The following is a 14,768-nucleotide window of genomic DNA, read 5'->3' as shown; positions in this document are numbered from 1 at the left end:
CTTTTCTAAGTCAAGTCAGGTTTCTCGGAGAAGTCTTTCCCGCAGCATGTCATCCCTAATGCCGTATATTATTCCATCACGTATCAGTGAATCCTTCAACCCTCTAAAACCGCAATGAGCTGCCAAGAGCTTCAGTTCTATTAAAAACGAATCAAAAGCCTCCCCTCTCTCTTGGCTCCTCATAAAGAATCTATACCATTACAGCTACACAACTAATTAACAGAGGCTTTACACTCGAGCCTTGGGTTCAGCCATTTTAATTCAGGATCTCCTTGGCTACTCCTTCATGGGTAATATATCCCCGGTACTGCACAATAGAGTGCGTTATTCCCATAACATAGTTTATAGACACAAAAGGGAATAACGTTGAGTGCAAGATAAAGCCAGTAAAGTCCGATCAAGGATAGTCCGAGGTAGGTTGTTCAGGACTGGTCTCTGGTTATGGTAGGCTGATTCAGTTGCCTGGTAACAGCTAGGAAGAAACTGACCCTGAATCTGGAGGTGGGAATTTTCACACGTCTATACCTTATGCCTGATGAGAGATAGGGAGAAGAGGGAGTGGCCAGGGTGCAAGTCAACTTTGATTATGCTGTTGACCTTGCTGAGGCAGCGCAAGGTATAAATGGAGTCACGCCTTGCATCCTGCCTGTATGATTCACAATGGTCACATAAAAAGTGTATCGTGCCCATTAAAAACTAGACCTCACATCCTTCCAAACTCCAGTGAGTTTAAGGCACACAGCCATCAAACACTCCTCATGTGCCAGTAGGCTCTCTCCCTCCAAAATAGGGGACAAGGTGACGTCACCGTCCCGCGCCCCATGTGACCTCACCCAGCCAGCGACCATGTGCTCCTGCTCCACCAATGGCGGCTGCCCGGGCCGGGAGACAGGTTGCTATGCAACCTCCATTAGGTGGTGCCCGGACGTCCGGGCCTACACTGTCCGGGCCTACAGCCCCCCTCGGGCCAAATACAGGACAAGGGCGGTCCCGTGCGGGACAAACCAATTTAGCCCAAAATACGGGATGTCCCGGCTAATACGGGACAGTTGGCAACCCAATGTGTCAGTCCAGTCATCCATGGGATCATTCTCGCAGACCTCCTCTGGACCTTCTCCAATGCCAGCACATCCATCCACAGATATGGGGCGCAATGCTGCTCACAATAAACCAAGTTCAGATGACCAATGCACAGGAAGGAGCTGCAGATGCTAGTTTACACCAAAGATAGACACAAAATGCTGGAGTAACTCAGCGGGACAGGCAGCATCTCTCGATAGAAAGAACCAATACTGCATCAAGAGTATTATTGGAGGGTATCTAACAATACACTAGTCTGGAAGGTTCGGGACACAATGTGATGCAGCAAAAAAAACAAATACATGTTATCAGTTAGTTTTACACACTTAACTGTCTAGCCAAAGAGGAAGAGAGAATCACTGGAGAGAGATTATCAGCTCATTAAATGTAACAGTAACAACACTAAACCAATATTGTCAGTCATGGCAATTGACTGAAAGCATGGGAATGGGTTTGTGCTCAGCGGGGCTTCTCCCTGCAAATTGGGACACTTACAACAGCCTTGCACCAACCTCACCTCAATGTCTGAAGAAGGGTCTCGACCCGAAACATCGCCCATTCCTTCTCTCCTGAGATGCTGCCTGACCAGCTGAGTTACTCCAGCATTTTGTGAATAATTACCTCAATGTAAAGCTTGCGTCTCTGAAATTCAGCACACAGGTGAGATAGACGCAAAATGCTGGAGTAACTTAGGTGGATTGGCAGCATCTCTGGAGACACACACCGCAATGGATGTGGAGGACAGGGTCTCCATCTTTTTGATGCAGTATCGCACCACACCAAACTGCACTACTGGTCAGTCACCTGCTGACCTGTTTCTGAACAGACACGTGCGCACCCGTCTGGATTTCATCCGTCCGGACACAGCAACCTATCATAGGCATTTTCTGCTTGTTTTATCCTCGTCGCCAACTTTAACTGTTCGTAAAAAACAGTACAAGCAGAAGTTTCACCATGACCTCCGTGCAGCAGACAGGTGTTTCTCAGTGGATGACCCAGTGTATTTATACAATACGGCTGGGGGAGGACGCAAATGGATTCCTGGAGTCATAGTGGATCAAACAGGACCGGTGTCTTACAAAGTACAAGGAGGAGACACCGACATCACCTACAGGAGACATGGAGATCAGCTGAGATTCAGAGTCATGGGAGATGGACTGGATCAGGACACTGAAAACTCAACCACTGACACTTCTGCACCGAGCCAACCCGCACAGCCGGAGGACATGTCATCATGCAGCGAGCCAGGGACTGTGGACCGTACAGCTGCAGCTGCTGCACCGCTGAGTCCACGCCGATCATCAAGGGTCAGGAAGCCTCCAGACCGCTATGTCCCTTAAGCTTCATTTTTTTTTTTTTTAAAAGGGGAAATGTTCGGCATGAAGGACTGTTTAGTTGTTTAAGTTGTTTTCATTAATATGAACACACAGATGGACTGAGACTTGTTAAAACTACAAGAGGGTCTCTAGTGATAACAAGTAACTTTGCATAGTAGTAATTTTGGGAATGGTTATTGTTAGTAATTAGGCACTTGCTAATTTCAGTTATTTAAGATTACCTTCATTTTAAAAAGGGGGTAATGTGGTGTATTTACCATTTTGAGTTTTGTGTTTTGGCAGCTGAGCCTTGCCGTAGTTCCGGGTATAAAGCATTGTGGGATACCTGATTACACTCTCTGGTGGTGTTGAAGTAAAGCAGCTAACCTGTCTCACTCGTCGATTCTTATCATAATACACCACAGGTGACTTTTCGGGTCAAGACCCGAAACGTCACCCACTCCTTCTCTCCAGAGACGCTGCCTGTCCCGCTGAGTTACTCCAGCATTTTGTATCTATCTTCGGTGTAAACCAACAACTGCAGTTCCTTCCTACACAGATGAGATATCTGGTTTAGATGAGGAATTAAACCGAGCTCATATAAAGAGTACAGGTGGGTTCCCTAGCAGTTCACCGCTCAAACGCACTCACCATAAACCCACTGCTTTTGGGTGGGAAATTACTGGGTGTCTGCATACAACTAACTGCACCTTCAAAAGAACAGGACTAAAGTTTTCTCTGATGCAAAGAACCCCAGAAATGTCATTAATATCCTAGACCTCTCGGCAAGTGAAATCAAACCATCGTGCATTGCACTGAATAAACATGAAATATAGAACAGTGCAGCACAGGAACAGTTCCTTCAGCCAACAGCGGCTGTGCCGAACATGATGCTAAAATAAACTCATCTCCTGTCTGCTCATGATCCATATCATTTGGGCGGCACGGTGGCGCAGCGATAGAGTTGCTGCCTTGCTGCAAATGCAGCGCCAGGAGACCCGGGTTCGATCCCGACTACGGGTGCTGTCTGTACGTTCTCCCCGTGATCTGCGTGGGTTTTCCCCAAGATCTTCGGTTTCCTCCCACACTCCAAAGACATACAGGTTTGTAGGTTAATTGGCTTGGTAAATGTCAAAATTGTCCCTAGTGGGTGTAGGATAGTGTTAGTATGCGGGAATCGCTGTTCGGCACAAAACTAAACGAAAAATATCCCCCCATTCCCTGCATATCCATGTGCCTCTCCAAAAGTCTTTTAAATGCCACAACCCTATCTGTCCCCTCCACTCTCCCCTGCTTTTTCCAAAAGTAAACTTTATTCAGAATAATATGTATACAAAACAAGAACAGCTCAGCGGCTAAACATACATTCATCAGCATTATATTTGGTACTGTTCACAAACCTGTCATTGTACCATGTAGCCTTGCCAGTCATATGGCTCGCCTACTCCTGCTGGCCGTGTGTTCTAGGCACCCACCACTCTGACCTAAAACATTTGCCCACCGCATCTCTTTCAAACCTTCCCCCACTAACCTGAAAGCTATACCCACTGTTTGTTGCCGCTTCCACACAGGCGGTGTGGCTCGAAGGGCCGAATGGCCTACTCCTGCACCTATTGTCTATTGTCTATTGAATAAGTTTTCTGAATGTCTACCTTATCTAAGCTTCTCATAATTGCATAAACTGTGCTTCTATCAGATTTCCCTTCAAACTCCAACGTTCCAGAGAAAAGGATGAGAGGGGGTCTTATAGAAACGTATACAATTATAAAAGGACTGGGCAAGCTGGATGCAGAAAAAATGTTCCCAATGTTGGGGGAGTCCAGAACCAGGGGCCACAGTCAAAGAATAAAGGGGAGGCCATTTAAAACTGAGATGAAAAAAATACTTTGTCACCCAGAGTTGTGAATTTGTGGAATTCTCTGCCACAAAAGGCAGTGGAGGCCAATTCACTGGGTGAATTTAAAATAGTTAGATAGAGCTCTAGGGGCTAGGGGAATCAAGGGAAATGTCGAGAAGGCAGGCACGGGTTACTGATTGTGGATGATCAGCCATGATCACAATGAGTGGTGGTGCTGGCTCGAAGGGCCGAATGGCCTCCTTCTGCACCTATTTTCTATGTTTCTATGTTTGTCCAACCTTTTCCTTGTTGGTAATAAATCCAATAATCCTAGCAGCATCCTGGTAAACCTCTTCTACACCCTCCCTAAAGCCTCCACACCCTTCCCATAATGGGATGACCAGCAGTGCACACAACACTCCAAATGTGGCCCAACCAAAGAAATGCTGGAGATTATAAAAGACCCACACCCTCACAGGGAACCCACCCCTGCATGCTTTAACCTCCGGTCTTCACAGAAAACTCACATTCTTTCTTTAAATGATTACAAAATATTCTTGCTAGTTTACCCAGTCTTTCCAGTCTGAAGGAGGGTCTCGACCCGAAGCGTCACCCATTCCTTCTCTCCCGAGATGCTGCCTGACCTGCTGAGTTACTCCAGCATTTAGTGAAATAAATACCTTCGATTTGTACCAGCATCTGCAGTTATTTTCTTACGCTACCCACAGCAGCAAGTCAGTTCCGAATTGCAAGAGAAATAAAAAATGGTGCAAGATCTCAAGCGGTCAGGATATGGCAAGGGAAACCAGTCAAGGATTTTGTTCACCATTTTCCTCAAAACTGGGGTAAAGAGTGCCGGGTTTACAGTTTTTACAGCAGGCCTGGCAGGAGGAGGCACAGGTCTGTTTTCCTTGCCCAGGTTGCAAGCAGATAGGAAATCAAAAGATGACCTGGTCCCGTCAATTCCCCCCCCCCCCCCTCCCCGCTTTCAATTCACCCCCCCCCTCCCCGCTTTCAATTCCCCCCCCTCCCCGCTTTCAATTCCCCCCCCTCCCCGCTTTCAATTCCCCCCCCTCCCCGCTTTCAATTCCCCCCCCTCCCTGCTTTCAATTCCCCCCCCCCTCCCTGCTTTCAATTCCCCCCCCCCTCCCTGCTTTCAATTCCCCCCCCCCTCCCTGCTTTCAATTTCCCTCCCCTTCTGCGGAGATGAGGAAGAACTTTTTCAGTCAGAGAGTGGTGAAGGTGTGGAATTCTCTGCCTCAGAAGGCAGTGGAGGCCAGTTTGTTGGATGCTTTCAAGAGAGAGCTGGATAGAGCTCTTAAGGATAGCGGAGTGAGGGGGTATGGGGAGAAGGCAGGAACGGGATACCGATTGAGAGTGATCAGCCATGATCGCATTGAATGGCGGTGGTGCTGGCTCGAAGGGCTGAATGGCCTGCTCCTGCACCTATTGTCTATTGTCTATTGTCTATTGCACTCCCATCAGATCAGGGCTGCTATGTACAGCGGGTCAGGCGGCATTCCTGGAGAAAAAGGATGGCGGACGTTTCGGGTCGGGTCCCTTCTTCAGACTGAAAGTAGAGGGGAGAAGGGGGGAAACTCGAGGTAGAGGGCCTCGTCTTTTGACTGTTCCCCCATCCTTTTTCTCCAAAGATGCTGCCTGTCCTGCTGAGTTACTACACCATTTTAAGTTAATCTTCAGGATAAACCAGCATCTGCAGTTCCTTCCTGCCCACTCAGAGCTGCTGTACGTCTACCATGGGAAAACAGTAAACTTTTTAAAAAAACATTCACGCCTATATATTCCCTCTTCTCCCCTCTCCCAGAGGGCAGAAGATACAAAAGCTTGAAAGAATGTACCACCCGATTGAAGAACAGCTTCTCCCTGCTGTTGCCAGACTCTTGAACTCGCCCTTCATAAACTAAGATAGACACAAAATGCAGGAGTAACTCAGAGAGAAGGAATGGGTGACATTTCGGGTCGAGACCCTTCAGACTCAGAATGTATTCCTGATCTCCAGATCTACCTGGTTGCAATCCTTGCACTAATTTTTATGTGTACTTTCTCTGTAGTTGTAACACCATATTCTGCACTGGGTTTTTTCTTTTTGCACACCTGGTGTACGCATGTATGGTTCGATTGTACTCATGCACGATATGATATGTCTGGATAACACGTGACAATAATAAGCCAATACTAATACCTGCCTTAGGTAGACACCCATTCCTTCCCTCCCGAGATGCTGCCTGACCCGCTGAGTTACTCCAGCATTTTGTGTCTACCTTTGATTTTAACCAGCATCTGCAGTTTTTTCCCCTGTTAATACCTGCCTTTGCACCTTATCACCACACCTTTATCCAACTAAATTGGACGGCTGACACCGGTAGATAAGGTAGTGTAAGAAAATAACTGCAGATGCTGGTACAAATCGAAGGTGTTTATTCACAAAATGCTGGAGTAACTCAGCAGGTCAGGCAGCATCTCAGGAGAGAAGGAATGGGCGACATTTCGGGTCGAGACCCTTCTTCAGACTGATACCGGTAGATAAGGTGGTCAAGAAAGCTTTCGGCACATTGGCCTTCATCGGTCAGGTTACTGAGTAAAGACGATGGGACGTTATGTTACTGCTGAAAAAGGAGCTAGTGATGCCACAATTGCAAATATTTTATACAGTTTTGATCACCCTGCTTTAGGAAAGATGCTGTCATGGTGCAACGAGTCCACAGAAGATGTACGAGGATGTTGCCAGGACTTATACGATACGATAGAACTTTATTCATCCCCAGAGGGAAATTGGTCTGCCGACAGTCACAACACACAAGTTACACGAAAACTTGAAATTAAAAGTGAAATCAAAAAGTAAAAGACAAGCGACTGACTGTTGGCTGGCTGCCTTGTGTACAGCGCATAAACCAGAACAAACAAACAAACACAGGCTTATCCCCAGGGCAGGGGATTCTTAAACTAGAGTGCCCCCCCCCCCCACAACGGGTCCCCCTTTATTCTCCCACCGTCCCTCCACGCTGGGCCCCCATTGTTCGCCATGGTGGTCTGAGCTATAAGGAGAGGTTGATCAGGCTACAACAGTAGTCCTTGGAGTGTAGGAAAATGAGAGGCGATCTTACGGAGGTGTGTAAGATCATGAGGGGATAGATAGGGTAAATACACAGAGCCCTTTAACCAGAGTCGGGGTATCAAGAACCAGAGGGCATAGGTTTAAGGTGAGAAAGATTGAATAGGAATCCAAGAGGCATCTTTTTTCCACACAGAGTGTGCTGGGTATACGATACGAGCTGCCAGAGGAGCTAGTTGAGGTGGAAACTATAACATTTAAAACATTTGGACAGGTGTATCGTTAGGAAAGGTTTAGGGAGATATGGGCAGGTGGGACTAGTGTAGATGGGGCACCTTGTTCAGCAAGGATAAGCTCGGCCGAAGGACCTGTTTCCATGCTGTATGACCATGACCCAAAGTCAACTCAGTCAGTTGTTTCATTTTGTGCCCAGAAACTTTTTTTGTGAAAAATGTGCATAGAGGCATTCACAAGAAATCTCAAAGGATAGTACAGGAACGAGGGATTACTACATCAAAGTGGCCCCAGGGTCAAAGATCAACATGATCTCATTCAATAGCAAGATAGGCACAAGGTGCCAAATGGCCGATCCCTGTTTCTGCTTTTCATGTGCCTGTCCTCTCCATTCCCAATATCTGTCAGCTAATGAACTTTTGATCTGCTTAGTCAGCAAACACACTACAAGGGCCAATCTCACATTCTGCTCCTCCCAAACTACCCGTCCAACCAGAATCCCATACATCCCTTGACTCCATTATCTTTAAGAGCTCTATCTAACTCTCTATTGAAAGTATCCAGAGAATTGGCCTCCACTGCCTTCTGAGGCAGAGAATTCCACAGATTCACAATTCTTTTTATGGGGAGAAGGCAGGAACAGGGTAGACAATAGACAATAGGAGCAGGAGGAGGCCATTCGGCCCTTCGAGCCAGCACCGCCATTCAATGTGATCATGGCTGATCATTCTCAATCAGTACCCCGTTCCTACCTTCTCCCCATACCCCCTGACTCCGCTATCCTTAAGAGTTCTATCTAGCTCTCTCTTGAATGCATTCAGAGAATTGGCCTCCACTGCCTTCTGAGGCAGAGAATTCCACAGATTCACAACTCTCTGACTGAAAAAACTGATTGTGGATGATCAGCCATGGTCATGGTGGGTAGCAGTGCTGGCGCGAAGGGCCGAATGGCCTACTCCTGCACCTATTGTCTAAGATTCCAGATCCGAGCGTGGTGTTGCACATTGAGTTTGAATGCAAGGGGAGGGTATACAGTTCATGGCAAGACTTTTAACTGCATTATACGTTGGAAGGAACTGCAGATGCTGGTTTATACTGAAGATAGACTGGGTCTGAAGAAGGGTTCTGACCCGAAACATCACCTATTCCTGTTTCTCTAGAAATGCTGCCTGACCTGCTGAGTTATTGTAGCACTTTGTGTCTATCTTCCCTTAACAGTATTAATGTGCAGAGTGGAAGGAGGAACTGTAAACTGCTGGTTTAAACCGAAGATTGACACCAAAATGTAAATCAGCAGAGAATTTATTCTCTGGAGAGAATAAATGGGTGACATTTCGGGTCAAGACCCTTCTTCAGACACATTAATGCACAGAGTTTTGTTTAGTTTATTGTCACAAGTACTGAGTTACAGTGAAAGGCTTTTCGTATCATTATTGCTCTTTCCACTGGCGCTGTTCAATCAACCGAGTGAAGGATCTTGGAGTCCAAGTTCATAGCTCACTAAAGGTGACAGCACAAGGGCGGCACGGTGGCGCAGCGGTAGAGTTGCTGCCTGACAGCGAATGCAGCGCCGGAGACTCAGGTTCGATCCTGACTACGGGTGCTGTACTGTAAGGAGTTTGTACGTTCTCCCTGTGACCTGCGTGAGTTTTCTCCGAGATCTTCGGTTTCCTCCCACACTCCAAAGACGTACAGGTATGTAGTAGGTTAATTGACTGGGTAAATTGTAAAAATTGTCCCTAGTGTGTGTAGGATAGTGCTAATGTGCGGGGATCGCTGGGCGGCACGGACTCGGTGGGCCGAAGGGCCTGTTTCCGCGCTGTATCTCTAAATCTAAAAAAAATCGAAATCTACAAGTAGATCGGGAGGTAAAGGCGGCGTATGATTGTAGCAGTCTGAAGAAGGGTTCCGACCCGAAACGTCACCCATCCTTTTCTCCAGAGATGCTGCCTGACCCAGTGAGTTATTCCAGCCCTTTTGTGTCTATCTTCGGTATAAACCAGCATCTGCAGTTACTTTCTACACAGGCGTATGATATGCGTGCCTAGGGAAATTGAGTATAAGAGTCATGAAATAAGAATGTAACTCCGGAAGACTGGTTATGCCGAATTTTGCAGTACAGCGTGCATTTCTGGTGGCCTCATTACACAGGTGCTGCCTGACTAGCTGAGTGTTCCAGTACTTTCACATTTTATGCTCAGATTCTAACGTCATTTTTCATTTGAACTCTAATGACCTGTCCAAGTGTCTGCTCAAGAGAGGCACAACATTGCAGACAACATTTATCATTCAATCGATTTCATTAGAACAGATTAAGCAGTCATTATCATCTTGTTTACCATTGGGCCTTGCCGCTACATTTCCTTTATTACAAATCCACTTTATAGCTACTTCCCTGGATACAAAATGCTCTAAAGGTGATCACGAAATGCATGACCCAAATATAAAATATTTATATATTACCGAAGGGAAATCAGGTCAATGCCAAACAAACACATGGTAAATGTTCCTTTTGTGATGACCAAGGTCAAGACACCAGATTTGCAATACCCGGACCGAGTATTTTGCTCATGGTCAAGATAATACTTAGGAGAAACAAAGACCTGCAGATGCTGGTTTACACAAAAGGACAAATTGCCGGAGTAACTCAATGGGTCAGGCAGCATCTCAGGCGAAAATGGATATGTGATATCTTGGTCTGAAGAAGGATCTCGACCCGAAACGTCACCCATTCCTTCTCTCCTGAGATGCTGCCTGACCCACTGAGTTACTCCATCGTTTTGTGTCTACCTGTGATATTTTGGGTCTGGACCCTTCTTCTGACATTTGGGAGGGGGGGGGGGGGGGGGGGGAGAGACACAGGGGTCTTGAACAAAATGGAGGAATCTTGAGCAAAATACAAAATACTAGAGGAACTCAGTGGGTCCAAAACAGATCTCGAGTTGCTTAACATAATATTTTGTACGTGTATTGCAGCAGATTTTTCTCAAGAAGACAGTCAGCTCTAACAGCCGACTGAAGAAAGATCCCAACCCAAGATGTCACCAATCCATTCCCTCCACAGATGCTGCCTGACCCGCCAGGACACTTCAGCACTTTGTGTTCTACATATGATTTCAGCATCTGCAGTTCCTTCATGCCTCTAACTCTGAAAATTCTCCACAGCTACTACCTGGCCTGGGACGAGCTTTGATGGGGCATCTTGGTCAGCATGGACGAACTGGGTCGAAGGGCCCCTTTCCGTGTTGTACGACTCTGATCTATGAGTATTTCCAACATTTAGTTCACTTCTCGAAATCAGTATCTGCATTTTTTCCATTTTCAATTCATTAAAGTGGGTGCAAGGCCATTGACCTGAAACATCAGCTCGGCTTCTCTATAAATGCTACCTGACCTGCTGAGTGATTCCAGCACTCCTTGAATTTAATAGTCCTTAACACCGAGAATTTCAAATAAAAGAAATGTCATGAAAAAACACTACAGTAAATGGTACAAAGACAACTCAAGAGAGAAACTTAATCGTGTAATTCCTCAAATAGATCATAAGAATGGGCAGAAGGAACTAGGACAGTTTCTTCCCAGCTCCTATCAGGCAACTGAAGTGTGGTCCTATCACCAACTAGAGTGTTTATTCACAAAATACTGGAGTAACTCAGCAGGTCAGGCAGCATCTCGGGAGAGAAGGAATGGGCGACGTTTCGGGTCGAGACCCTTCTTCAGAAGTCTGAAGTCTGAAGAAGGGTCTCGACCCGAAACGTCGCCCATTCCTTCTCTCCCGAGATGCTGCCTGACCTGCTGAGTTACTCCAGCATTTTGTGAATAAATACCTTCGATTTGTACCAGCATCTGCAGTTATTTTCTTATACTAACTAGAGTGTGGTCCTGGCTTACCATTTGCTTCACTGGAGACCCTCAGACTATCTTTAATCATACTTTCCTAGACTTGATCTTGCACTAAATTCCTTTTATCCTGTGTCTGTTTACTGTGGGTGACTTGATTGTAATCATATAGTCTTTCTATTGATAGACATAAAAAACTGGAATTCTCTGCCTCAGAAGGAAGTGGAGGCCAATTCTCTGGATGCTTTCAAGAGAGAGCTAGATAGAGTTCTTAAAGATAGCGGAGTCAGGGGGTATGGGGAGAAGGCAGGAACGGGGTACTGATTCTGAATGATCAGCCATGATCACGTTGAATGGCGGTGCTGGCTCGAAGGGCCTACTCCTGCACCTATTGTCTATAACCCAGCGGGACTGGCAGCATCTCTGGAGAGAAGGAATGGGTGACGTTTCGGCTCAAAACCATTATTGCTGTTGACTAAATAGCACACAACAAAAGCTTTTCACTGTACCTCGGTACACATGACAATAAACTAAACTGGATAGTTTAGTTTAACTGGATAGTTTAGTTTAGCGATACAGCACAGAAACAGATCCCTTGGCCCACTGAGTCTGCACCGACCAGCGATCACCCCAAACACTAACACTATCCTGCACACGAGGGACAATTCATAATATTTACCAAAGCCAATTAACTTACAAACCCGTACGTCTTTGGTGTGTGGGAAGAAACCAGAGCATGCAGGGAAAATCAAGGCAGTCAGAGGGAAAACATACAAACTCCGTACAGGCAGCACCCTTACGACGAGAGTTTAGCAACATGCTCTCTCGCTGCTCCCCCTCTGTGAGGAACAGCACCTCATATTTCGCCTGGGCAGCTTGCAGCTGCCTGACCTGCTGAGTTACTCCAGCATTTTGTGAATAAATACCCTTAGTCAGGATCGAAGCCGGGTCTCTGGCGCTGTGAGGCAGCAACTCTGCCACCGTGGAGGTACAAAAAATGCAGATGCTGGTTAAAATCGAAGGTAGACACAAAATGCTGGAGTAACACAGCGGGTCACGCAGCCAAAACGTCACCCATTCCTTCTCTCCCGAGATGCTGCCTGACCCGCTAAGTTACTCCAGCAATTTGCGTCTAACTGTGCTGCCCTGGATAGTTCTTAATAGTTACATTGAGGAACAAGTGGCCTCCTATGTACAATGATCAATATTGAATCAATACTAATATTTGTTCATCATGTGCAAACTATCCTAGTAATCTCCAGACCAAAGGCTAAACTAATCCTGTCCTCAAAGAGGCACAGTGCTGGAGTAACTCAGCAGATCAGGGCTGCATCTCTGGAGAACATGGATAGGTGACATTTCAGGCCAGGATCCTTCCAGACTCACAAAGTGTTGGAGTAACCCAGCCTGCAGAAGAGACACCACCCAAAACATCACCTACCCATGTTCTCCAGAAATATTGTCTGACCAGCGAGTTTCTCCAGCAATGTGTGTCCTGCCTCCAGGGAGCAATAAAGACCAACATCCCAACACGTTCCCCAGGGATAGACACAAAAAGCTGGAGTAACTCAACAGGTCAGGCTGGAGAAAAGGAAGAGGTGACGTTTAAGTACCTACTCCTTTTCTCCAGAGTTGCTGCCTGCCCAGCTGAGTTACTCCAGCATTTTTGTGTCTATCTTCGGTGTAAACCAGCATCTGCAGTTCCTTCCTGCACATCCACAAGGGACATGGTCTACTCCTTCATTGTCCAAGATCCCCCTGCAATGGTGCAATCGAATAGACAGAAATAGGTAGGAAGGAACTTGTAGATGTTGGTTTAAAGCAAAGATAGGCACAAAAAGGCTGGAGTAGCTGAGCGGGTCAGACAGCATCTCTGGAGAAAATGTATAGGATACGTTTCGGGTTCTTCAGAAATAGGGTCATTTTCTCGAGGAGGGAACCAGGAGCAACAGACGGAATAGGTGAGAATGTGAAAATCAAAATGCTACAGATGACAAATCAGCGACGCAGCGCCTTAAAACTCGGTGTTACTCGAACAAAAGACCACACAACAAAAAAGAAAATCCCACGGCTATCGCGCGCACACAAGGGGAGTCTCGCCAAGTGGCAAGAGATTCTCCAAGCAGGAACAGAGTGAGGGAGAGACTGAACAGTTCTTTCAAAAGGGGCAAGCATGTCTCGAAGGGCCGAGCGCCCAGCACTGATCCCAAGAGGATACTAAATGTATCCGGTTCGTCGCTTGCATCCAACTCCATAAAAAATCTCAGAGCCTTTCACAACCAGCACCAAACCCCAATAATTTGCTGGTTTGCATTAACCGAGTGGGCTGCTCTGTGCAATCTCCAATTACCACTCCCAAAAGTTCTAGCTCAGAGCTTTGTAGATTAAAACACATTTTAAAAAAATACACAGATAAACTAGACAGGATTCTCCAAATTAAAGGCAGACAAACGTTGCAACGAAGGGAAACCTCAAGGGATTTTTAAAAAAACAGGAGGAAAACGTCGACCAAACATTTCAGCCAGAGCTTTGAAATTTTGCCTTCGTTGATGCTGAAAAGTGCCAGTCCAACACAAAGGGTTAAATGGAATTGATTTCATATTTCCAGGAAGAATGGCTCCACTATTGGGCGGGTTTTATTTTCAATGTTTGTTAAGGATTTAAAACAATACCACATCGCACGCAGCAACAAAACAAAAAAATGTCAATGGAAAATGGGAGAGGGAAAGCGAGCACAAGGGTTGCAGTGAAGTGTCACGGAGTTGGAGAGGCGAACGCTTCACAGTTTTAAAAAGATGCAATTCTTAAAACCAAAACAACAAACACAAAAAAAACAACCCTCTGTAATTTGTCCAGAGGGGGAGGCGAAATGCCCCCCCCCTTCTTCTTACAGCACATACATTCACACAAGAAAGGGAGGCAGGAAAGGGAGGGGGAAAGAATAAAGTTTTGGGACAAGTTGGGACATAAACTGATCATTAAGTCTCCATGGTGAGAATTTTAAAACAAAAACTTTCTTTGGGTAAATATCCGAAGCTGGTTGTGCCGAGCCTCAAATGCAATAGGAAACACACACACACAGTCTGTGGACATGAGATGTCTTGGCGTTTTCAAGCAGTTACTCACCCATAGCTCCGATCCCCACTCCATAGCGTTGCAACTTTCTGTAATCCGGGTTCAGGAACAGACTAGGACACAGGTTTTCCTGGGTTTTTCTCTCCCACCTTCTGCCCCTTTGTTATTTTTTTTTTCTCCCTCTCTCTGGGGAAAGAAATATTGACGGTGGGGGACTCCTCAGATGAATGAAGTTGCCTAGATTCCTCAAGCTGTAAACATTACCCCAGCCCTGGCTAATCTCACTGTTGCCAATCTCCCTGCGCTGCGCAGC

The 14,768-nt window shown here is 46.3% G+C and overlaps 1 protein-coding gene across 2 annotated transcripts in view; it reads right to left on the bottom strand.

The window, feature by feature from the left end:
• The window catches only part of LOC144610733 (cdc42-interacting protein 4 homolog), a 148,798-nt gene extending 134,030 nt beyond the window's left edge, over positions 1 to 14,768 (bottom strand). For both annotated transcript variants that reach the window (XM_078429664.1, XM_078429665.1), the window contains exon 1: positions 14,507 to 14,768. Coding sequence is in view for 1 of the 2 variants with exons in the window: in XM_078429665.1 (XP_078285791.1) it covers positions 14,507 to 14,530 (24 nt within the window). In the remaining variant the exon portion in view is untranslated. The remainder of the gene's footprint in view (positions 1 to 14,506) is intronic.

Source organism: Rhinoraja longicauda, chromosome 37, assembly GCF_053455715.1.
Source record: "Rhinoraja longicauda isolate Sanriku21f chromosome 37, sRhiLon1.1, whole genome shotgun sequence".
Lineage (NCBI taxonomy): Eukaryota > Metazoa > Chordata > Chondrichthyes > Rajiformes > Arhynchobatidae > Rhinoraja > Rhinoraja longicauda.
This window is presented reverse-complemented; position numbering and strand designations above follow the sequence as displayed.